We start from the raw sequence: 27,470 nt of genomic DNA, 5'->3' as shown, positions 1-27,470 counted from the left end.
TTCTTTTGGCAATGATCTGCCAGTCAAAGTGTTAAATCTGGGAGTTTAACTCAGTTTACTTTTTTTAAATACAATATTTTGCTATTTTGATTTTATGGTAATTTCTTTATACTTTTACGGTTAATTAAACAAATTGATGTTGTTTTTAATATAAATTTGGTAGACAATTAACAAAGAACACATGTTCAGATTTTATGGGAAGGTTTATCACTGTCAATTAAAAACAAATTTAACATAAGCTGGAAGTCAGAGTAATTGTTAAATCATGACTTTTACAATCTCAGAATAATCAGATTGAGAGTTGATATCCAACATGAAGGAATTTTGTTATTTTCTGTCTTTTTGATTGTTTATTTACAAGGTTGTCCTATTCCATGTATTCCCTCCAGTTTTTGCTAACACACGTGGCAGCTGAGAACTTGTTGCTGTAAGATGAGCGGTAACCATGCAAATAGGAAAACAGTGGGTAACCCACATCGCCACTATGTTCATCATGGATACCTTACCTTTCCTGGCATCTACCATGAGCACCTAAACATAATAGAATTTATCACATACTAAACTTTTCTTTCAGGTTCTAATTACTGGAGAGTTGTAGTGATTACTTATGTGACTACAGAGGACAAATATAAATCACTACAAGTTTGGGAAAAGAACAATTAAAAGTAGTTCAAACAACAGGAGTCCTCAAGAGAGTTCTATACATGTTTGTAATTATGAAAAAAAATCTGTTCTATTCATTTGACCTTTAAAGCACCTTTTGTGCTGATTTTAGAGAAAGCGTTAAGAAGTCTTGATGGAAAAATTTTACACTGCACAGTGTGCTGGACAAACTGTATCATCAGCAAATGCTAAACAATAATGTTGTAAGACTGTTTTCCTGCATCCTGTCAATTCCTGTTAGACTCAATCGGGCACAATCAGAACAGCATTGCCTCCACTCTAATGAAAGATATGACTGCCGTTAAAAGTGTGTCTCTTGAAGAAAATAACAATCCTGTTAGATGAAATATTAGAGTTGAATTTTTGGCAAAGAAAATCTGATGGTCTACATTGTTATGATGAGGGGGACATACTTACCTTTCATCTTCCTTCAGCTACTGGAATATATGTATGAGAAAAGATGATATGCCATCCTGGTATTCATTTACAGTGGGTAATTTATTTCAGAAATGATAATAGCTTTGAAAACAAGAATAACAAAAGCAGAATTTTAAGTATGAAAATGTCCCATGCTTATTTAAAGTCTGCAGTATTAGTATATAGACAATAGTGTTCTTGATGGTGAATCAGTCTACCTTGTGTGACAATGAATAGAAATTGTATTAAAATAATAAAAATCATAATAAATTTCAAGGAAAAACATCAAATGTGATATGCTCACAAATAATTAATTTCTCACCATGATATATGAACTTCAGTTCTTCTGTTCAGATGAAAGGTCATGGTCAGTCTATATATTGGAGTTGATAGTCAAAGGCTCATCACCTGACCCACTGCTATTCATGCAAAAAAAAAAAAAAAAAAAACTCCTTAAGGGATTAAATTCCATGTGGCTAATGTTAATTAAGAAGGACATGTCTTGAGATTCTGACAAAAACTATTATAAGGTCTAGCTCCAACTGAGAATCACATTCCATACTCAATTAACATTAATCCTGCTTCACTGATGTGATTATAAGATAATAGGAAAGCTCTTCCTGTACATTGGGGCAAACAATCATCCCAGGACTCTCCATACTCTAGGTACTAGTATCTGTATCAGTCAGGGCTTTCCCAGAGAAACAGACCCAGCAGAAGATATATATTAGGATAATTATTTCAAGGAATTGGCTTATGGATTGTGGGGTCTGGCTGGATAAGTACAACATCTGAAGGGCAGGCCTGCATGCTGGAAACTTTGGGCAGGAGTCGAAACCACAGTTCACACATGAAATTTATTCTTCTTCAGGGAAACATCAGTTTTGCTCTCAAAGACTTTCAGTTGATTAGATGAGGTCCATTCACATTATGGAAGGTCATCTCCTTTACTTAAAGTCAACTGATGGTAGGTGGGGACAACATAACAAAATGTCTTCACAGCAACACCTAGTTTAGTGTTTGATTGAAAAACAGGGGACTGTAGCCTAGCTAAGTTGTCACATAAAATTAACCATCACAGGTAGTAAATTGAGAAAAATTTCAGGAGAAAACTTAGAATATACAATGTAAATATTAAGAAGCTTATATATTGCAAATCAAATGCTAGAATTTTTCTTAAGAAAATAAAATATGTGTATTAAAATGTACAGAACAGACATATATTGTAGTTTTATAGAAGGGTAAAAAAAATGGGACAAAAGACACCCAAATACTAAATGGTTGGATATTTTAGAAATAAATTAAAGTATGAACAATTATTATACATTCATTAAAATTAATAGTTCAGAATAACATTAACATACATAAATGGTTACATCATATTCATAGTATTATAGTAAGAAAGAAGACAAACTCTGAAAGAGTTTATACATTACATTTTCAACTTTGGAGTAAATTCTATAATAAAATGAAGGTTTTAAATTGTAATAAAAGAAAAATTGTTTCTTTTGGGTTCAATGGAGGTCATTGTGTTTTTCCTTTTTTAAATTTTCAGTATTTTATGAAATATTTTCTAACAAATACTTGAATTGGAAAAACTAGAGCACATGCTCTCTTCAAAATAAAAATGCTGTCAGTCATTAGGCACATAATATATTTCAGACAGTGTCCTGGAAAACTTCTCAATATTCAACACATACTGCAGTGTTCGCCACATACAAGGTCCTGTTCTAGATGTTAGGATGCAGTAATAATGTAAGAAAAAGCTCTCTTCATGATGTTTACATTCTGTAGAGACTGAGCTACCAACCTCTGTACTGAATATAACGTGTTCCACATTTCAAAGTAGACAAGCTTAAAAATCTGGTATTGAACTGAACTCGCATTCTTAACTATAAGAAAAAAAGTCTTTAATTTGGAAGCGCTTACTGTTATTTACATTTTTCATTGTATATGTTGTATTTAAATAAAATTCAGACTCCTAACCAACTTAAAAAAAAAAAGGTCTTTAAAACTCCACTTTATTTCTCTTCTAGCTTTCACCCGCACTCAAAATCTCTCATCTGTAGCATCTACTATTCTTACCTTTTCTTATTGTAATCATCTTAATCACCCAGAGATCAACTCTGGAGTATTTCTAACTTTAGTTTACATTTCATTGTAGTCTGCACTACACAACTTAGTACAATTGTGTATGAAATTAATATATATGTCACATTTTCTCATTATTCTTCTCTAAGTAGTCAGTTCTGCAAGGATGGAGGTCACAGTTGAATATGAATTAAACACAAATGGTTAAATGAAGGAAAGCAGGTAGACATGTTTCTTCCCATTAGGATAAAATATTCTAATTTGTAATATAAATACTATAAATGTATTTTATATATACACATACATATGTATTTTAGATACATATATGCAGATATATGTGTGTGCACATATATGTACATGTGGGTATACATATATGTATATCTCTTTAAATTTTAGAATATAGAATAACTTTTATTTCTTCATAAAAATGCCACTGACAATTTTTGGAATAAAAAATAGATTATAAATGATAAACATTTCAATACATCAAGAAAATCTGTGAAAAAGAGTTATGAGAGACAATACTGGGCATACTAAACATTAAAATAAATTGTGCCACTACAATAATTAAAGCAGTATAACTGGTTTCAAATATCACACTGAAAAACTATACAATGCAAAGTGAAGAAACATATGCTTTACATGTAAATTATTACTGTGAAGTGCTGGTAACTTTCAAATCTGTCCATAAGTATAAGCAAATATTTATTGAACAGGAAGAATTTTCATGCAGAGAATATGTTGAAAATACTGATAGATATTATCATATGAATATAAATATAGAACTAAACAAAATCTTTGGCACTCTAACAATGCTGATTGGGACAGTTTCTAGATTGTAACTTGGCAATTTGATAATAAACCCTTAAAATTGCCAATGATTTGCTTCAATAATTCCCTTTTAAGAACACTTCTATGAAAATTATTAATTAAGGGTTAGATGATTTTTCACAAATCACAAAATCATTTATTATTTCTGAATCTTAGAAACTAAATCTCCAGCAATAGGTTATATAATCATTAAGGAGAATTGAAAAAAAATCTTAATGAAAATGTATAGCTATTGATCTATATTTTATTGATATTGCAAAAACCAAGTGACAAAGATTCCAAGTGATGACTTTAGTTGACTGTTTAAAAACAAAATTCAACTGAGTAAATTTTAAAGATCTTACTGGCTTTATTCAGTGATTCATGGATCATGTAGCATTCAACCTAACAGCTAGAAAGGAGATCCAAAGAGCTACACAAGGCAACAGATTTTATAGGCAGAGAGAGCAGAAACAAGGAAGTCATACAAGGAAAAATAGTAGATTGGGTATTGTAAGACTACTTTCTTTACAGGGATGGCAGGGTCTTATCAGGCAGATTACGTAACTAATGCTGGTCAGTTCCTCATTGACTGGTTTAAGATTCCATTTCTGGGAACCTTATATTAAGTTAATTAAGACTTGGTTTGGTGACATGAGGGCTTCACATTAGTGACTCCACTTTGGGTCTGTTTTCTTGTCTTTAACAATTACGTTGGATAAATTTCTTTTTTTTTTCTAATTTTTTATAACGAACTTATGTTGCTCTGTAGTCAGGAAAAAAAGTGAGTTTATATATATTATTTTATAGTTACTCTTTCAGTTATTACAATTAAAGGGCAAATAAATATATTTGAAATCTTAATGGGCATCATTTGCTTCATGAAATATGGGAAATGAATTCATTAACAAAATATTAGTGAATAATTATTATTGCTATTCTAATATTATGAAACAGTACAAGTTATTTTTCCAAACATTAAAATTTAGAGATTGATTGGAATAAAAGTAGCTGTGCTTTTTATTTTTATCATGTAGTGAATAAATTCCTGGAAGCTATATCCTCCCAAAGATATTTTTAACAGTTTAATTGTAAGAAATAATTAACACAGAAAGCTTCTTGTTTGCTTCTAGATACAGAATGCAAGAATATCAAGTGGATTCTAAAAATGTTCAACAAATTTTTCTCCCATGTTCTTAATATAGAGAATATTATTGATTTTTTTCTTTTTTTAATTCAAAACTTTATCAAAGCCTTAAATTGGCTGCCTGGCTACACCAGGTCTTATGCTATTAACTTTATATCATGGTATAAACAGAAGGGTGCAAAAAAAATCTGTAAATATTTTTTTTAGGAAAAACAATACATGCATCATAGGCCTGATTCAATTATTTCATTTTTTTTATTCTATATTCTCTACAAAACAAGCTAAATGTGTGTATGTTTGTGTGTTGTATAAAACCTAACCATATTCACATATATGGAACTCTGCAATTAACTACAGACTTTCCAGGACCATGAAATCATTACTAAAATTGACCACATCCTGAGCTATGCAGTCTAAGTCAATACACTTCAAAGATTGAAAAGCAAATAGAGAATATTCAACAAGCTTGATTTAAATAAAATTTAAAATTTGATAATGTAAAAAAAATGAGAAAATCCCTGTACATTTGTAAACTTGAAGTACAATTTTGAATAATTCTCGAACCAAAGAAAAACATCACAAGATAAATTAGAAAACATTTTGAACAGATGATAATGAAAAAAATAACTTGTTGAATATAACTAAATCTATTCTTAAAAGGGAAAATTTACAATCTTAAGAACATATATTAGATTAAGACCCCTAGAAACAGAAGAGTAAATTAAGCTCAAAGGAATGTTAAAGGAAGAACATCTTAAGATAAGAGCAGAAGTCAACAAAGTGGAAAACAGAGCCTGGCCACCATCAACAATACCAAAAGCATTCCTTGAAATTTACTACTCCCTACCAATACTGATCTACAAAGCAAATAAAATGGGAAAAGACAAAAATAGCCAACATCACAAGAAAGAGAGCTATCATTAGAGTTCTGACACCAATAAAAATATAAAAGGAAATTATGAAATATTTTATGCTAATTATTTTCAAAATATAAATTAAATTTAAAAATCCGAGAAAAAGACACAACTTAACAAATTGGACATAATACATAGATAGCTACATTTATTAAATCCATATTTAATAGTTACCTCAAAAAAACTCTCCAAGCCCAGGTGGCTGTACTAGTAAAATCTGTCATATGTGAAAGAATATTACATAAACTTTCTGAAAGAATATAAGGACAGCATAATCTTGAAACCAACATTTTTCAAGAGCAGTACTAGAGAGGAAATTTGAAGGATGCTCTCTCTCTCTCTCTCTCTCTCTCTCTCTATATATATATATATATATATAATATATATACTATTAGTATTTCACAGTGTGATATTGGTACAGGGTTAGAAATTTAGACCAATAAAATAGAGATCCCGGGAACACACAGACACACACAAACACCTATTGCTAAAAACAATATAGGGGAGGAAAAAACAAGTAGGAGTACTTATGTACTCTACTGGGTATTAAATACTATATTTTTAGAGTAAGTTTTAAGACAGTGATATATTTACACAAAGATAGAAAAATTGACCAGTGGAACAGAATAGAGAGTCTAGAAACAGACTCATATATATGTGAACATGATTTATGATTGATACATACCTGAGACTATATAAAAAACCAATCCCTAGTGGATTGTGGAGCTAAGCGTCAGTAGTAAAATAATATTTTCAAAAATGACATAGAAAAGGAACAACAACAAAATATGAATCATTATATAAAAGTTTGATCTATTGTCATACATTAAAATTAAGAGATGTTGATCATTAAAAGACACTATTAAGAAAGTAAAAATGTGAGACACTGAAAAGAAAAATAAAATGTTTGCAACACAAACAGAACATATATATATATCCCAAATATGGAGAACTCTAAGTGATTTTTGTTAAATCCTCAACAGAAATGCATATATATTACACCAAACAATATACATAAGCATGTTTATATCATCAATATTCATGATAACACCAAAATGTACACCAACACTGAAATAAGTAATTTGTAAAATATCAATATAAAATATGTTGAAAAAGAACAAACTGCTATTAAATTCAATGCCAAAGGTGAATATGGAAAGCATAATGTTGAATGAAGTTGGAGGGTGTGTGATAAAGTGTACCGGAGTTGGAGTGGGGATTCTTAAGAGTAAGTTTCTACCTCTTGACCTAGGTAGGGCTTACTTGAGTATGATCACAATATGGTAGTTCATAGAGATTTACCCTTTACCCGTTGCATCATGCATAATTCAATTTAAAAACTTTTTGTAAATATACAAATACCACATCTTCTTTATTCATTCATCTGTTGATGGATACTTAGGCTGCTTCCATAATTTATAACTGTAAATGGATTATAACCTAAAAAAATTTGAATCAGTATGTGGTACACTTGAAACTAATATAATATTGTAAATCAACTAAATCCCAATTTTAAGAAATGAAACTCTGCCATTTGTTAACAACATGGATAGTCCTAGAAGGTTTCATGCTTACTGAAATAAGTTAATCAGAGAGAGACATGAAATAAGTCAATCAGAGAGACACAAATACTCTATGTTATCACTTACATGTGAACTCTAAAACAAAAAACAAATGAATATAGCAAAACAGAAACAGACTCATCAGTACAGAGAACAGACTGGTGGTTACCAGTGAGGAGGACCATGGTGGGGAGAGGAAGGATGGGGGTAGGGGATTGAGAGGTACAAATGACTATATATTAAATGGATAGGCTACAGTAGAGTACCGTACAGCACAGGGAAATATAATCATTATTTTGTCATGACTTTAAATGGAGTATAATGTATAAAAATGTTGAGTCGCTGTTTTGTACACCTGAAACTTATATGATGTTGTAAATCACTTTACTTTAATAAAGATAGATAAAAGAAGAAGGCAGAATGTCACATATTCATAATATAGGATGACATAGGTGAATGTTACATGGATGTCTTACAATATGAGTATCTCGAAAAGGATTATAACTAAGGTTACTTGCTGGGTAGGTAAACAAATAAATTGACTATACAGTGGATTTACCAAATTTTTCTATAGTGTTAGATAACAAATATTTTTGGGTCTTCATGTCTCAGAGTCTTTGTTGCAACTATCAACTCTGCCATGAAAGCAGCCTTAGATTATATATAAAGAAATGTGTGGTTCTGTTCCAATTAAACTTCATTTATAAAGAGGTGGCAGGCAAGATTTGGCCGATGGGCCACTGCTTCTAATACCTGGATTAGATGATTAGTTAAACAGATGGCTAGAGTGAGTGAGACATGCATATCTACAAGTTGAAGCATTTTTTCTCATCTTTCTAAAAAATGGGCACATAAAAATTATTGCTGGAAATCTCCTAATTAAGTTATATTTAGTTAAATTATTTTTTTAAATTTTACTTGCTATACTTCTTGCTATGGTTTATATTTCCACAACTAATTACTCACTGCTGTATTACTATTTTCAACCTAAAGATATATAGTACACCAGATAACCATATCTAAACCTGATCCCTTTCAATAATTTTCATTCACAGATAAAATTAACAATGTAAAAAACTGAAGTAGAATATTATGCTCTAACATTATTTTAGTTATTTTTGAGAAACATCCGTTTATTATCAGGATTTGTTTATTTCATTAGGTGATTGCTACAGTTTGTTGTTTTATTAAAGTTTAACTTTTTATTTATGTGCTAAAATCATTGAGGATTTCTAATTTAGAATAGATTAATCTACTTCTGGCTTTGTTGGTTTTATGGTGAGATAATTTATGTACTTAAGTCTTTCTTCTTTTGTTAATAGCGTAACTAATTGGTCTAACAGATGTTTTTACAACACATGCTAAAACCATAAATTTCTTATCTAAATGGTTGCAGGCAAGAATTGGATCCATGTAAAGCTGAACTGACTATTCTAGGGAAGACTATAAAAGCAAGCGAATCTATTGGTTATGTACCAGGAAAAGCACTGCCAGAATCAGGGACTGTCTTTATTGGTGGACTTCCAGATCTTCATGAAGCAAACCAGGTATTTCTGTTGATGACGTAAAATATATTCCTTATGTTATTGTATGAAAAGGAAAAGTGGGAAAACTTTAGAAGTTTCCTCGTTAGTGGGATTATCTACATGGTTTCAAAAAAATTTTTCTTGCATTCTACTAACATATATATCGTCATCCATTCTGCCAAAGTGTACTAAAAGTGTATTGTTCTCATTACTTAGAATTACTCCAGTGTCAAGCTGCTTTCCCATCTTATGGCTATATACATGCATTATATTTCATGGTAAAATTAAGTGTGTGTGCTTTTCTTCACCCCTATGCTTGTGATTTCCCTGGATATATGAGGAGTTGGCTCATATATCCACACATAAAATATGATTCAAGAAATGGAACTGGAACTCCATCCCCCAGTCTCTGCTTCACAAAGGGTTCCCAAGTATAAGAACACTCTCTACTGAGTTCTGTGCTTATGCCAGCCTACTCGCTAAATCTCCATTTAGGTAATTAGCTCATTGTTATCATTATTAACCTGTATTTTAGGGTGAGAGCTTGCATGCTGACTTAAATGGTATTGATTATATGGTTCCACTTTGTTATTATAGGTCATTACTTTAAAAATTTGACATTGCTTGTTAAGTGTATCAATAGCTTAATGTACCATAAGTGTACCATTTATGGATATTTTCTCCTACTGTATTTATCATTGTACTCTACATATTTGAATACTATTTTTATATTTTTGGAAATATAAAATGCTATTATTTAAGATTCTCACAAATAATATGAATTAGGTATAAATCTACTCACTATTTGATAACTATTATGATTCCATTATAAGTAAACTTAAAAAAAATCACAACAAATATACATAAAGGACAAAAGTCTCCTGCATAGTTGATGTGACACATATGCCTTGAACAAAATAAGGAAACTACATAACTGTAAGCATATGGAATTTACTTTAGATTCAGCTTTACTCCATTAACAGTATATTTATTTATCATTAAACAGACTTATGGGCCTTTTTCTATTATATTAATACACTTTATTGACTTTTTCCTAGATAAACCAGCCTATAAGTTCAATAAGATTAGAAAATATCTGTTTTGTTTACCTTTCTATCCCCCCAAGGCAAGGATAGTTTTTGTTACACAGTAAGTTCTCAATAAACATCTTTTGAATGAATAGTTCAAAAATGGATTAAAAGATTCTAAAAATTTACATAAATTTATCTTTAGTCATTTATATTTGGATTGTTCTCATTTCATAACTATTATATATTTCCCAAATAAAAGGTGAGTTTTCATATAGAATTTAATTTTTGTGAGCATACATTAATTAAAAGCAGGTTCTTAAGACTCAAGGAGATACACAAGTATCTCTAATACAGATAGATATTTACTCTAATTGAAATACAAACAAAATATGGAGCCAATATAGAAAAACAGAAAAGGAAGCCTTCTGATCTCCTTAGGAGAGTAAGGGAGTTTGTAGTTAGGTAGAGATCTGAGGGATGATCAGATATATAATACATAGACTGTCATTGCAGGCAGACAAAACATCACACACACACAGGCTTAGTAATGGGAAGGCCTAGGAAATGAAGAGTGGGAGTAGAAGTAATTTATTACTGGGGAGACACGGATTTTAATGTGAATTGAGCAGGAGGAAGGCTTGTTGTTGGAAAATTCATCACGCAGTCTGAGCACAATGGATCCTGAATGAAATACAAAAAAGTGTATATTTATAGTCTGGTACCTGGAGGAACCATTTAAGAAGTTTGAACAAGGAGTGGCATGTAGTTTTCACTCAGGTAGCAACAAAAGTATAGGATTGAAAAGGTTTAGACTACAGGTCAAGAATTGGTAGTTAGTCAATAAGAATAATTAAACAAGAAATGATACTGTGCAATAAGAGTGAGAGGATGACTGCAGAAACCAAGGTATTTGTGAATAATTATAGATACGAAGATAGAAAACTTCAGAATTTGAATGACCAGGTTGGCTTATGTAAGCAGAGAATTCATGTGGAAATCACAAGTTTGTTTACAGGAACAGATGGTAGGTTCATTTTGGTAGTTGTTACTTTGGGCAGGGATAATTTTCAAATATTTAACAACTGGCTTACAAATATCACTACCTCATCAGTTCTTTGCATCATTACATTCCTGATGGACATCATCTATATCAGCAGAACATTGTGACATAGAATAATTCATTTGAAATATGGGTCTTGAGTGATGTCAGCAACACAGTATAGTGAGATGCTCTGTCTCTCCCCTTCAATCTACAACTAGTAAACTATCCACAACTCAACAAAGACGCTTCTGCCCAACAAACCAGGATGCTGGAGAATTCCTCACATCTGTCTATCTAAAGGAGCATGGACTGGAACACACAGAGGAGGCAGAACCAGGGGAATGGCAGAGGCAGTGTCTTCAATCCTGGCCCTCTAGCCATGGCAGCTGAGCCTGCAGCTGCAGAGAATCCCGGAGCAGCAGGGAAGGTGGCACAGGTGACCCAGGCCCCCAGACACAGGCAACAGAGGAGCAGCAGCAGCAGGGTCAGGGACCCCATCCCCACAGCTACAGAGACATCTCCACTTCCAGCACCCACCCACTCACAGTGGCAGAGCCTGCAAACTTAACACTGATCATGGCAGAGGTGCCCAGATTCCCTACCTTTCTTCCCACTGAGACAGTAGAGCCTGTGGTAATCCCAGACACAGAGGAAGAACCCACTATCCTGGACCCCAGGTGGCAACAACAGTGACATTGACAGCAGCAAGGCACCAATGACCCTGGAAGCATAAGTGGTGGTAACAAGGGCACAGGAATACACCTATGGCAGAGGCTATGGAGGGTGAAAATTACTGACTCTCAAGTATGACCAGAGGCAGCTCAGGTGAGAGAAACTGAAAACTTATGCTATATCAATGTCTACTGCAACAACAAAAAAGACCTCTAATTTCTCACCTATTGAATCAATAGAATCAAGTAGAGAGAGGTTTCAAATGCATCATCTTAGGAACAAATCATCAAGCACAATGAAGAACCACAGTAACACTGTACCACAGAAAGAAAATTACTATTCTCCATAAACCAAACTTAGTGACACTGCATATTGCAATTTGATAGAGATTTCAAAATATTTGTCATGAAGTAAAGCAATGAGCTATAAAGACAACTCAGAAAGCAGTTCAGTATGCTCAGGAAAAAAATCAATGAACAAAATGAATCCTTTACCAAAGAGATTGAAACTCTATAAAAGAAACAGACAGAAATTCTGAAACTGAAGAAATTGGCAAACAAGATGAAGAATGCATTAGAAAACATTAGAAACAGAGCAGACCATATGAAAGAAAGAATTAGTGAGCTTGAAGATAGAAATCTAGAATGATACAAGTAGAAGAGTGAAAAGAATAAGGTATAAAATAAAATGAGGAAATTCAATGAAACATATCTGAGTCTTTTAGGAAGAGCATTAGGGTAACGGGCATCCCAGAGGAGAATAGAGGGGGAAGGGAGCAGAGAGTTAATTTAAGCAAATAATACCTGAGAACTTTCTAAACCTGGGAAAGAAACTGGATATACAAGTCCATGAAGCTAAGAGAATACCTAGTTACTGAAATGCAAAAGACCTCTCCCAAGACAGACTATATTAAAATTGTCAAAAGTAAATATGGCAAAGAAAGAATTTTAAAAGCAGCCAGGGAAAAAGGGATGATAACCTACAAAGGAACCCTCATTAAGTTATCAGCAGATTTCTCAGCAGAAACATTACAGGCCAGGAGGGAGCATAATGATATTCTCAATATACTGAAAAATAAAACCTGTCTTACAAGAGTACTCTATCCATCAAGGTTGTCCTTCAGATATGAAGGAGAAATAAAGGCTTTCCCAGAGAAACAAAAGCTGAGGGAGCTCATCAACTCTAGCCCTGCCTTAAAAGAAATGTTGAAAGGAGCTCTGCTACCAGAAAACAAAAAGTCAAAAGTACATAAAACAATGAATAAGGTGATAAATAGACAATAAGAATAAGAAAATTGCAATTCTATAACAGAATAGTTTATAAACGCTTTATTATAGCATAGAGTTTAAATGACAAAAAAGAGAAAAAATAACTATAGCTACTTCAACTTGGTAACAAACTTACAACATAAAAAGGGAAAATTTGGAAAACAACAACACAAAAGGGAAAGAGAAGATAGACAGAACCTGTATAGGTAAATGAAGATAAGATGCTATCAGCAGAAAAAGGACTATTTTATCTATACAATGTTTTATACAAACCCCATGGTAACCACAAAACATAAATTTAGAGCAGAGACATTAACATAAAAAAAGAGAAAACAGAGAAAATCATCATAGAAAACCATAAAACCAAAACAACAAACAGAAGCCCAAGTAATAAGAAAAAATGGAGATATAAAGCAAACAGAAAACAAAAGATCAAATGGCAGTAATAAGTCCTCATCTATCAATAATCACCCTAAATATAAATGGATTGAATTCATCAGTCAAAAGACACAGAGTGGCTCAGTAGATTAAAAAGCAAGACTGACTGTATGCTGCCTTCAGGAGACTCATCTCAGCTCTGAAGACAAACATAGGCTCAAAATGAAAGGATGGATAATGGCAGCCAAAAGAAAGTAGGTGTAGCCACACTCATATCAGAAAAAAAATAGACCTCAAGTCAATAAGCATAACAGGCAAAGATGAATGCTATAGAATGATAAAGGGGAAAATTGATCAAGAAGACATAACACTTATTATTATATATGCACCTAACATAGGAACACCAAAATATGTGAAGCAATTATTAACAAACTTAATGTGAGAAATTGATAATAATAGTAGGAGAATTTATCACTCCACTTACATCAATGGATAGATCATCCAGACAGAAGGTCAACAAGGAAATAGTGGTCTTAAATGAAACATTAGACCAGATGGATTTGATAGATCTGCAGAGAACATTCCATCCAAATGTAGCAGAATACACATTTTCCTTAAGTGCACATGGAACTTTCTCAAGGATAGACCACATGATAAGACACAAAACAAATCTCAATGCTATTAAGAAGATTGAAACCATATCAAACATCTTTTATTATCACAATGTTATGAAACTAGAAATCAACTATAAGAAGAAAGCTGAAAAAATCAGAAACATGGGGAGACTGAACAACATGATACTAAACTATTGTGGGTCAACAAAAAAATCAAAGAAGGAATCAAAAATTACCAGAAGACAAAAGAAAATGAAAATACAACATATCAAAATCTATATGATACAGCAAAAGCAGTACAAAGAGGGAAGTTTATATCAATACAGGCCTATCTCAAGAAATAAGAAATATCTAAAGTAAACAGTATTACTAAAAGGAACTAGAAAAAGAACAAAGCCCAAAGTCAGTAGAAGGAATGGAAAAATAAAGATGAGAGTGCATATAAAAGAAATAGAGACTTAAAAGACCATTGAAAAGATCAATGAAATTAAAACGTTGTTCTTTGGAAAGATAAAAAAAGTTGACAAATCTTTAGTTAGACTCACTAAGGAAAAAAAAAGACTCTGTAAATAAAATCAGAAATGAAAGAGAAGAAAGTAAAACATATACACAGAAATACAAAGGATTATAAGAGAATACTATGAACAACTATATGCCAACAAATTGGGCAGCCTATAAGAAATGGACAAATTCTTAGTATCATACAACATTCCAAGATGGAATCATAAAGAAATAGAAAATATAAATGGATGAATCCATTACTAGTAAGGTGATTGAAACAGTAACCAAAAACTTCCTCAAATATAAAACTTTAGAACTTAATAGCTTTACAGATGAATTCTACCAAACATGCAAAGAATTTATATCTACCTTCCTCAAACTCTTCCAAAAACTTGAATGAATGCTTCCTAACTTATTTTAGGAAGCCAACATCACCTGACATCAAAACCAGACAAGAACAAAGCACAAAAGAGAAAATTACATGCCAATATCTCTGATGAATGTAGGCTCTAAAATCCTCAACAAAATGTTAGCAAACCAAATACAACAATACTTTAAAAGTATCATACACTATGATCAAGTGGTATTTATTCCAGGAATACAAGCAGGTTTCAACATAAAAAAAGCAGTCAATATCATACACCACATTAGTAATGATCATCTCATATGATCATCTCAATAAATGCAGAAAAATCATTCAACAAGATTCAATGCCCACTTATGATAAAAATTCTCAATAAGATGTATATAAAAGAAAAATACCTTAAGGTAATAAAGGCCAAATATATCACAGCTAACAACATTCTCAACTGTGAAAAATTGAAAGCTGTCCTAAAATAAGGAACAAAACAAAGATGTACACTCTTACCACATTTATTCAATACAGCATTGCAAGTTCTAACCAGAGCAATTAGGCAAGAAAAAGAAATAAAGGCACTTAAATTGGAAAGGAAGATGTAAAATTGTCACTATTTGTGCATGACATGATTTGATATATAGAAAGCCGACAAAAAAACTATCAGAAGTAATAAACAAATATAGTAAATTCAAAGGGTACAAAATCAATAAACAAAAGTTGGTTGCATTTCTACATGTTAAAAATGAGCTAGCAGAAAGATAAATTAAGAAATCAATCCCATTTACAATCACAACAAAAATAATACAATACCTAGCAATAAATTTAGCCAGTACACTGAAAACTGTAAGACATTGTTGAAAGAAATTGAGGGCACAAATAAATAGACAGATGTCTCATGCTTATAGATTGGAAGAATTAACATTGTTAACATGTCCATATTATACCTTTATACCTTTAGGTATAAAGGAATCTACAAATTCAGCGCAATCCCTGTTAAAATCGCAAGGATATTTCTCACATATATGAAACAAAAATATTTTAATTTATATGGAACCACAAAAGACCCCAAATAGTCAAATCCTGATTTTAAAAAAGCACAAAGCTGGAGGTATCACAGGCCCTTATTTCAAACTAAATTATAAAGCTCTAGTAATGAAAACAGTATGTTATTGCCAGAAAAGCAGATACATAGATCAATGGAATAGAACCGAGAGCCCAGTAATAAACCTACACATATATGAACAATTAATCTATGACAAAAGAGGAAAGAATATACAATGGGGAAAATATATTTTGAGTAAGAATAAATGGAATAGAAGAAGCAGCAGTGATTTTAGATTACTTTTACTGGAAGCTAGTTAATAGAGAGAGAGAGAGGTTATAATCTAGGGGAGGACAGAGTGTCAAAGTAGAGTTTTGACTATAATCTACAGACTTTTTCTCCTAAAACCTTGTTTGAGAAGATTGGAATTTACTAAAGGATTGTCTTACTAAAAACTTAAATGTGTCCTGTGATGTAAAGCAACAAGACATTTGTTGCAATCAAATTTAGAGGGAATTCAGTGTATGAACCATTAAAGTTACATTGAAATTAAAAGGAACAGCCAACTCTAAGCAGGTTTCACCTCCTTGTTAAATAAGCTATATTTGAAAGATTTTATGTCAGCCCCTTATTGATTTTTACTTTTTTCCTTAAATACTATTATGTCATTGTAACTGTATGTATGTGAGCAAGTGAGTTTGTTTGTGATATATACTTATATTATTAAACAGACTATAAAATATATCCATGTAATACTTAGAAATCATATGATAAATCAGAAAAAAAGAAAGGAAAGCTAACTTTGTGAATTTGTGTGCAATGTAGCCCCTCTGAATATCATGTAATTATTGTGTTCGGATTCAGAGCTTCTGTTTAAGCTCAGTGGGTTGTCAGTACTCAGAAAATTAAAAACAACAGGTTTGCAGTATAAAACACTAAGGAAGATAACAATAGTTGATTCCTCTAGCCAATAAGTGCTAAGCTAAAATTATTCTCCTGACTCCAAGTTTCCAGTAGTGTTCTTCTGTACTGGCCAGAGCCCCTCCACATGATAAAAGTTCCTAATCAAATGTGTATGTGCTAACAGGTTTAATGCTTCCTTTAACAAAAACACACAGATCTCAGTATGTGAGGAGAGAATGAAACAGACATATTCAATTTTTTGCCTGAAGTGTGAAAAATTCTGTGTCTCCTAATGACCATAATGGTGATAACTTCCATGGTCCAAGAGTAAATCCCCCCTCTCTGGAGGTAGGAAAACACTTTCCTTGGTAGTGCTTTAATTACTTATACTTCTCAGTACCATGGACTCCTGCTTTTGGGTCCAAGTTGCTTAAGGACAACAGACCTTAATCCCAAATAAATGCAGACCAAGTTACAATATTACCAACTGTTCTCCTTGCTAAATATAAAAGCAAATAAAATAATTATGCAAGTAAATAAATACTATTAATCCATTAGAGGATTTTTTTTCTCTTTCTACAGAAACTGATAACATAAAATGTGTTCTGGAAAGATGCTAGTTTTCTTTTTTTTTTCACATTCAAGTCAATTACTAATATTAAAAACAATATATGATGGCATGTACTCTTTTAGAGGATTGTAATTTTTGAAGAATCAAAGACTGACTTAGTCCATTTGGGCTGCTATAACAAAATACCATAGACTGGGTGGCTTAAACAACATTTATTTTTCACAGTTATGAAGGTTGGGAAGTCTAAGATCAAAGTGCTAGTTAACTGAAATTTGATGAGAGCCTATTTCCTGGTTCATAGACACATGTCTTCTAGCTGTGTCCTCACACTGGCAGAAGGAACAAGAAAGTTCTCTGGAGTATTTTCTATAAGGGCACTAATTCCGTTAATTATGACTCCACTGTCATGACCTAATCATTTCCCAAAGGCCCCTACCTCCTAATACCAACATATTGGGGGGCTAGGATTTCAACATACAAATTTTAGGGGAATGCAAATATTCAGTCCATAATAGTGACTGATTTCAAGAATCTAAACAAACATTTTAGTTTTTAATTTTAACATAGTAGAAGAGTTTAATAATTTAAAAATTTTTAAATGAATCCCTTGAGAAAACAGGAACACTTTGGTAAAGCAAATAAGTATTATTGCTTTATGTACATTCAAAACATTTATTTGCATATTTAATAACTGTTACAAATACATACACTTTTACAAAAAATACTGTCAATCATCAGCCATGAAAATATCTTAGCCAAAAAAGTTATTGTTAGATTAATAGTCTAAGACAAAGACGGAATTCTCTTTTAGAAGTTGTGATAGATTCCTGAAGAATAAATGAAAAATTCACCTAAATTATCAATGTTTCTCTTTCTGTAGAATATTTTGATGTCTTATGTTACTCGTCATAGCTTATTATCAGTTTAGAGAGGTAATGACACTTCAGTAAATTGTTTATGATACACATTAGAGGATGCTTGTCAGGCTTTCTGAGTTCTTCCAAGACACTTGTTAGATGGACACAATGTAGTCAAAAATAAATTGGAACACATTAGTGAAAAAAATCAAGAAAGATGAAAACATTCAACCCTCTTGTGTTCTGTAAATGATGAAAAAAAAGTTAATCCCTAGTCTGTCCTCATTTTCTGTCCATTCAATCTTGAAAACAGAATCACTCTATGGTAAGCAGAGTCCTTTAAATAGGCACATGTCTGACAAACATAAGAAAAATAATAAAGACATCAAGGTTTCATTGCAACATTCTAAAATTCACTGTTGTATGTCATTCATTCATTCATCTGACATCAATGGCACCTGTCCACAAGTCAACAAAATATCAGATGCAGACCAACTTAATGAGAATTATTTCTCATTCCTTGCAAATATAAGAACCACTTTTAATTTATTCCCACATGAAGGCTGACTTTCTTAGCCAGCAACCCATTGTGGACTCAGCCTCACTTTGTGGTACAGCACAAACTGTCTCCTACTCAACAAGACAGATTCTCTTTCTACACCGACTGCTTTTCCATTTTTTGCTCTGACCCATCTCTTTATCAGCTCTGCATATATTTTTTGCTATTCTTGCAAAACTCTGACTGTCTGAAATCTGGGAGGGACTGTCTTTCAGTCTTCCCCCACTCCAGATTCTTTCTTATACTCTTAGGATCTCTTCTTAATTCTTCCATTAGTGTGTGTTTCTAGTTTTGAAAAGTTCTCCATGATTTTAATCATAGTTTCTTTTATTCAAGAGCACTGGCTTATACTCACCATCATATCTATTTCACCTTAATTATTTAATCTCATTACAAAAATGTACAAGGAATTATTTCAATATTTTTGAATAAATATCCAGAAATGGGTTGCTCCATATTGTTTTCTACAGCAGCTGTACCAGTTTGCATTCCCACCAATAGTGTACATGGGTTCTAATTTCCCCACATTCTCACCAACATGTGTCATTTTATATAGACGTATATCTAATATACATATATATATATATATATATGTAGATATATCCAGAAAAGGCCAGTACCAAACCCAAGTTCAGCTGCTCACCACTGGAAAGACCAATACTTGAGAGACAAGTATTGGTGGAAAAGGAAAAGTTGCTTCATTCAGGAGGTCAGCAACCTGGGAAGGTGGCCAACTAATGTCCTAAGAGCATCTCCAATTGCCAGTTAGGAGACAAAAGTTTTAAAGGCAGTGAGAGGGAGGGAGCTGCAGGGGGCATGATCAGCTTGTGCACAATTCTCAGATTGGTTGGCATCAAGATGAATTTTCAAGCATTACCAATCTTCTGGTTTCAGCCAGTCTGGAGTCTATGTGCTTGCAGTCAGCAGTTTTCAGCTGGCAGGGATCTGCTTCCTATAAAAACAACTTAGGAATGTGTGTCAGACTTTTATCTCTGTCTTTCATGGAACTGGGAGTTTGGTGAATTTGCTATGTGACTGGTTTATAATCTAAATTTTTCCAGTTTCCCAACCCAATGAGTGTTCTTTGTTTTTACATCTTCACATTTCCTAATTACTAACTCTTGAGTCAGTATTTTGAGACTCAGGGGAAACCTAGGAGACTAAAGAAAAAGCCTTTTACTTCAAAGGACAGGGACACAGGGCCTTGTATGTGGTTTCAGGAGCCATTCTAACAGGTGTGAGTTGATACCACATTGTGGTTTTGATATGTGTTTTTCTGATGATTAGTGACCTTAAACATTCTTCCATATACCTGTTGCCCCTGTGAATGTGAATGTCCTCTTTGGAGAAATGCCTATTCAAGCCTTTAGTTCATTTTTAATTGGGCTATTAGTTTTTCCTATTGAGTTGTAGAAGTACCTTATATATTTTGAAGATTAACCCCTTATCAGATATATTGTTTGCATGTGTTTCCTCCCATTTTGTAGGATGCCTTTTCACTCCGTTGATTATTTCCTTTGCTATGCAGAAGCTTTTTAGTTGGATGTAGTCCCACTCATCTATTCTTGCTTTTGTTGCCTGTAGTTTTGGTGTTATAGTCATGAAATCATTGAAAAGGCCATGTCATGAAGGTTTCCCCTCTGTTTTCTTCTAAGAGTTTTATAGTTTCAGATCTCATGTCTAAGTCTTTAGTCAATTTTGAATTGATTTCTGTTTATGGTATGAGACAAGAGTCCAGTTTTATTCCTTGGCATGTAGATATTCAGTTTTCCCAGCACAATTTGTTGAAGACAGTATCCTTTCCCTATTGTGTACCCTGTCAAAGACCTGTAGATGCATGGATTTAATTCTAAGCTGTCTATTCTGTTCCATTGGTCTACATGTCTGTCTTTATGCCAGTACCATATTGTTTTGATTACTGTGTCTTTATAGTATTATTTGAAATCAGGAAGTGTGATGCCTCCATCTCTGTTCTTTCTCAAGATTTATTTGGTTGTTCATAATCTTTTGTAGTCCCTTGTGAATTTAAGTGTTGTTTATTCTTTTTCTGAAAAAAATGCCATTGGGATTTTGACAGGGATTGAATCTATGGACTGTTTTTGGTAATACGGACCCTTTAACAATATAAAGTCTTCCAATCCATGAACACTGATGCCCTTCCATTTTTGTGTCTGGTTTAATTTCTTTCATCAGTGTTTTATAGTTGTCAGTATATATGTTTTCTATTTCCTTATGTAAGTTTTTTTTTTTTTTTTTTTTTTTTTTTTTTCGGTACACAGGCCTCCCACTCTTGTGGCCTCTCCCATCACAGAGCAATGCTCTGGACTTGCAGGCTCAATGGCCATGGCTCACAGGCCTAGCCGCTCCACAGCATGTGGGATCTTCCTGGACTGGGGCACAAACCCGTGTCCCCTGCATTGGCAGGCGGACTCTCAACCACTGTGCCACCAGGGAAGCCCTCCTTATGTAAGTTTATTCCTAGGTATTTTGTTCTTTTTGGTGCTATTTTAAATGGGATTATTTTCCTCATTTTCTTTTTATATAGTACATAGTGAATAGAAGAGCAACTAATTTTTTGTTTATTTTGTATCCTGGAACTTTAGTGAATTTACTTTTTAATTCTAATAGTTTGTGTTATTGTTTCTTTTGTTGACTCTTTAGAGCTTTCTATATATAAAATCATGGTGTCTGGAGACACAGGCAATTTTACTTCTTCCTTTCTGTTTTGGATTCTTTTTACTTCTTTTTCTTGTCTAGTTGCTCTGGCAAAAACTTCTAGTACTATGAACAAAGAGAAATGGCAGGAGTGGGAATCCTTGTCTTATTTCTGACCATAGAGGAAAATTTTTCAGTTTTTCACTGTTGAGTATGATATTAGCTATGGTCTTATTAAATATGGCCTTTATTATGTTGAAGTAATTTCTTTTTTTTCTGCCTCATTGAATATTTTTATCATGAAAAGGCATTGAATTTTGACAAATGTGTTTTTTTCTACTGAGATGACCTGATTTTTATCCTTTATTCTGTTAATGTGGTATATCACATTAATTGATTTTCATATGTTGAAACATTTTTGCATCCTAGGGCTAAATCCCACTTGTTCATGGTGTACATTCCTTTTATAATGTCTTTGAATTTCATTTGCTAGTATTTCTTTGAGGATTTTTGCATCTATGTTTCACAAGAATATTAGCTTGTAGTTTTCTTTTCTTGTGATGTCTGTGTCTGGATTTCATATCAGGGTAATTCTAGCCTCATAAAACAAGTTTGGAAATGTTCCCTTTTTTCAGATTTTTGGAAGAGTTTGAGATTGATGTTAATCCTTTAAATGTTTGGTAGAATTTACCAGTGAAGACGTCTGGTCCTGGCTTTTTCTTTGCTAGGACATTTTTGATTACTAGTTCAATCTTCTGACTAATAATAAGCCTATTCAGACTTGCTATTTCTTCATGATTTAGTCTTGGTAGGTTGTGTGTTTCTAGGAATTTATCCATTTCTTTTAGGTTATCCAGGTTTTTGGCATATAGTTGTTAAAGTATTATTTTATGATCCTTTTTCTTTCTGTGACATCAGTTGTAATGTCTCTTCTTTTATTTCTGATTTTATTTATTTTAATCTTCTCTCTTTTTCTCTTTAGTCTAGCTAAGGGTGTGTCAGTTTTGTTTATCTTTTCAAAAAACAACTCTTCTTTTGTCTTTTGTTTCTGTTGTTTTTCTACTGTCTCTTTGATTTATTTCTTCTCTAATATTTGTTATTTCTGTTCTGCTTTGTTCTTAGTTTGTTCTTCTTTTTCTAGTTCTTTTAGGTGTAATATTCAGTTGTTTATTTTAGATTTTTCTTTATTTTAAATGTAGGTCCTTATTGCAGTGAATTTCCTTATTGGTACAGCTTTTGCTACATTTCATAATTTTGGGTATGTTGTGTTTTGTTTTCTGTTTTTCTTGAGGTGTTTTCTAACTTCCTTTTCTGATATCCTCTTTGACTCAATGATTGCTTAAGAGTGTAATGTTTAATTCTCACATACTTGTGAGTTTTGCAGTTGTCTTTCTGTTGTTGATTTCTAGTTTCATACCATTGTGGTAAGAAAAAAAAACTTAAAATGATTTCTGTCTTATTGAATTTGTTAAGACATTTTGTTACCTAACATGAGGTCTATCCTGGAGAAAGATTTATGAGCACTTGTGAAAAATATGTATTCTGTTACTGTTGGGTGGAATATTTTGTATATATATATTATGTACATTGATCTATAGTGTCATGAAAATTCTGTTTCCTTATTATCTTCTGTCAGGACGTTCTATCCATTATTGAAAGTGAGTATTAAAGTCTCCTACTATTATTGTATTGTTGTCTATTTCTCCCTTAAGTTCTGTCAATATTTCCTTTATACTTTTAGGTGCTCTGATATTGGATGTATATATATTTATAATTGTTCCGTTTTTCTGCTGAATTGACTCTTTTTATTATTATATAATGACCTTTAGACTTTATGACAGTTTTGACTTAAAGTCTATTATGTCTTATATAACTATAGCCTCTTTTGCTTTCTTTTTGTTAACATTTTCATGAGTATCTTTTTCCATCCCTTTGTTTTCAACCAATGTGCATCCTTAAATCTAAAGGGAGTTTTTTTTTTTTAATATTCAACAAATACTTTGGTAACGTTTTGATTTATCTATTTAGCTACTTTATCTTTTGAGTGAGGAGTTTAATCCATTTACAGTTAAAGTAATTATTGGTAAAGAATTGCTGTTACCATTTTTTAGTTGTTTTCTGTTAATCTTGTAGTTCTTTTTCTTGTCTTTTTCTCTCTTGCTGTCTTCTTTTGTGTTTTGTTGATATTTTGTGTTGATCTGTTTCATTTCCTTTCCATTTTTTTTTAATGTAACTTCTTTAGACCTTGTGGCTTACATAAATTTTTATGGATATAGCACTGTATTTTAGTATGATAACAACATAAGTTCAATCACATACCACACTGTGGTTATTATTGTCACAATTTACATCTATTCATATTGTACAACTTTTAACATATTTTTAGTTATAGCTATTTTTTAATAATTATATCTTTTAATTCTTATGATAGAATTAAAAATGGTTTACCCACAACTGTTACAGTAATACAGTATTCTTTATATGTTTATACATTTACCTTTACCAAGAAGTTTTATCTTTCTTATGCTATCATGTTACTGTTTAGTATCCTTTCATTTCAACTTGGAGAACTCTTTTATCATTTCTTATAAGGAAGGTCTAGTAGTGACAAACTCCCTCAACTTTCATCTGTCTGGGAAAGTCTTATCTTATATACACTACTATGTATAAAATAGATAACTAATGAGAACCTACTGTATAGCCCAGGGAACTCTACTGTAAGCTCTGTGGTGATCTAAATGGCAAAGAAATCTAAAAATGAGGGGATATATGTATACATATAACTAACTTACTTTGCTGTACAGCAGAAACTAACACAACATTGTAAAGCAACTATGCTCCAATAAAAAATAAAATAAAATAAAAGAGAGATTTTCCAGATATGGTATTCTTTCTTGACAGATTTTTTTTTTCTTTTAACATTTCGAATATATCATTCCACTCACTTCTGACCTGCAAGGTTTCTGATGAAAAATCTGCTCAGCCTTATGAGTGTCCCATTGTATGTGAAAAGTCATTCTCTTGCTGCTTTCAAAATTCACCTTGTCTTTGACTTTGGGCCATTTGATTATGTGTCTCAATGTGGATTCTTTGGGCTTATCATATTTAGATGTTCTTTAGGTTTCTTAGATGTGGATGTCTATTTCCTTCCCTAGATTTAGGAAGTTTTCATCTATTATTTCTTTGAATAATGAAAGATAATAACACTTTCTGGTTATTTCTGTATCTCCTCTTCTAGAACACTCACAATGCACATGTTTTCAGTGTGATGGTTTCTTATAATTCCATTAAGCTTCTACCCTTTTTTTATTCTTGTTTTCTTTTTGCTCCTCAGACTGCATTATTTCCAGTGACCTGCCTTTAATTTCACTGAGCCTTTCTTCTAATTGAGCTAGTCTCCTGTTGAGCCCCTTTAGTTAATTTTTCCATTCAGTTATGTTCTTCAGCTCCACTCTTTCTGGTTAGTATTTTATTTTATATTTAATATCTCTGTTGAAATTATCATTTGTTCATTCATCTTTCTCTTAATCTTGGTGAGTATGTTTATGATAGTTAACTTTAGATCCCTGTCAGGTAAATCATATAACTCTATTTCATTAGAGTCAGTTTCTGGATTTTTATCTTTTTCCTTTTTTGGAACATCTTTTCTTAATTTTTCATTTTTTTCTTGATTCTCCATGTTGATGTCTGTGCATTAGAGCCTTTCAATTACTTTCTGATTTCTCACAAAGGGAATCTTTCCATGAACTGTTGCTGAATCAGTGTGTTTGTGGGAGAAAGGAGATTTCAGGGTTTCCTACTCTGCCATCTTGCTGATGTCACTCCTCTGATTTTACATTTTGCATAAAATGACACATTTTACTAAATTTGTTTTTAAGTTAATATTGAAGAGTCCTGAACTCTTTTTTCTTGAAAAATGTCACTCAGCTTTGAGCCATATTGGTATTGAGTTTGAAAAGAGATGAGGCTGTGAATGACAAGAGGAGACCAGATAGAAAGCTCTGTGGTTTCCTAGTCAGCTACACACGAGGTGATCACTCACTGGAATCTCAACCACAAATCAATATCATTATTTTCATTTTACAAGTTCACGTCTTAGGCACATATATATTAAGCACACTCCATAGCTTTTTGGTACTTAAGCCAAACTCTTTGACCTCAAAGGACATGATAACTATAATGTAATGCTGTCTAATTCTGCCTGGTACAAGTAAATGTTGCAGATTGACAAATGTTTCTATGTGTAGAAGAAAATATATTTTTACATACCTTTATATGCTCTTTTAAGAAACAACTTGGATTGGTGGGAAAAAATACTGGACTTGAAATGCAGACATTGATTTTTCATCATACTTCTGCCCTCCCTCAAAAAAAAAAAAAAAGTATTTTTTGCATTGTTGACCACTGCTTTAAATCTCAAACCTCTCTTCTATAAATGATGAAGTTGGGACTGCATTATTTTTCAAAGTCTACTCCAGTTCAAAATTCTGTGGTTTTATGCCATATATATATATATATATATATATATATATATATATATATATAATATTTAGTATATATAATATACATGATATTAAATAGTATATGTAATACACTACTCAAGTGTGAATTACACAGATATTCTTTATATTAAGATCCTGCCAAGTCACAAATTCTGTTATATTCTGCTCACTTAGGATAACCTAACTTGCATATAATATCCCTGAGGACACCTTTTGAAAGACTCCCATTTGGTGTTCCTTTTGTCCCTGCCTAAATTTCCATTAATTTATAATAAGCTTCAGAGTTTTCATTTTAAAATGAACAAACAGGTCAACAAAACCTCACAATTACACATCTCATCCATAGATTAAACTATGGACAAAAACAATAACAGATGAAATTGAGACAAATGAATATATGCACCTTTTTATGTTAATAGATTTATTAAAATCAAAGTGCTTCAACATTCCTTTGTAAGTGGTTAGGGGACAATGGGCAAAGTCAAGCAAGAAATAATCAAGTTTTTATTGGTTAGGGAATTCTAGTAATACAGATCATAATTTTACAATCCTATTTAATTTTGCAGCATAATCTAAGTAACTCAACAGCAAGTAAAATAAAATCAATTTTTGGCTTAAATGCTTTGAGAATATTAATTTGGGAGTTAGTTTTCTAGCAAAATCTAAGAACTTCAGGCTAATTTAGCTGAAGGCTACAGAAAAGAGCCCTCAGGTGAATGATCTCACAAAAATCATTATGTAAAATTTAAGAAGGCTGTGACTTTAGGAAAATAATTCCTAAATTCAGAGAATTTGCAACATAACCCATAACCCATAAAGACAAAAATGAAGTACTTCTTAAAGTCAATTGTGAAGTGTTACATAATCCAAAGTTATTAAAACTTTGTCAGTAACTATACTGGCTCCTTCAAAGACAAAAATGAGCAGAGTCTAGTGACATGGCATAGTAAGACAAAACTCACTTTCTGATCATTTAGAACAACCTTCTTAGTGCCAAGACTTTGCCAACTTATTGTTTTTGGGACCCGCTCCATTTTTCCCATGACACAGTGCTTTCTAAGGACTCAATGATCTCACTACAAACAATCATTCAGAAGAGAAAATAGAGCTCCAAGACTAAGAAGAATCGGAGCTCTGGAGTTAGAACCCCAGCTCCCTCAATTCTTAGCATGGGCCTTGGGCAAGCCACTTACCCTTGCTTGGCTTCTTTTTCTTCATCTGCAAAATGGAGATGTAATCATTTTAGGGTTGTAATAAGAAGGGTTGGGATATTGCATAGTTTGCACTGAATAACTGTTACCCTTTATTATTATTTTATTTTGAGTTTCTTTACAAAATTGAAATTTAATTCTATCTTGTGCTAAATAAACATAAAAAAAGAACTTTA

At 32.3% G+C, this 27,470-nt stretch overlaps 1 protein-coding gene across 1 annotated transcript in view; it reads left to right on the top strand.

The window, feature by feature from the left end:
- The window catches only part of EYS (eyes shut homolog), a 1,685,417-nt gene that overhangs the window by 1,013,565 nt on the left and 644,382 nt on the right, over window positions 1-27,470 (top strand). The window contains exon 27 of the mRNA XM_033867388.2: window positions 9,001-9,151. Within this exon, the coding sequence (XP_033723279.1) occupies window positions 9,001-9,151 (151 nt within the window). The remainder of the gene's footprint in view (window positions 1-9,000; window positions 9,152-27,470) is intronic.

This window comes from Tursiops truncatus, chromosome 12, assembly GCF_011762595.2.
Source record: "Tursiops truncatus isolate mTurTru1 chromosome 12, mTurTru1.mat.Y, whole genome shotgun sequence".
NCBI lineage: Eukaryota > Metazoa > Chordata > Mammalia > Artiodactyla > Delphinidae > Tursiops > Tursiops truncatus.
Note: the sequence above shows the minus strand (reverse complement) of the source record. Positions and strands in the feature narration are given on the sequence as shown.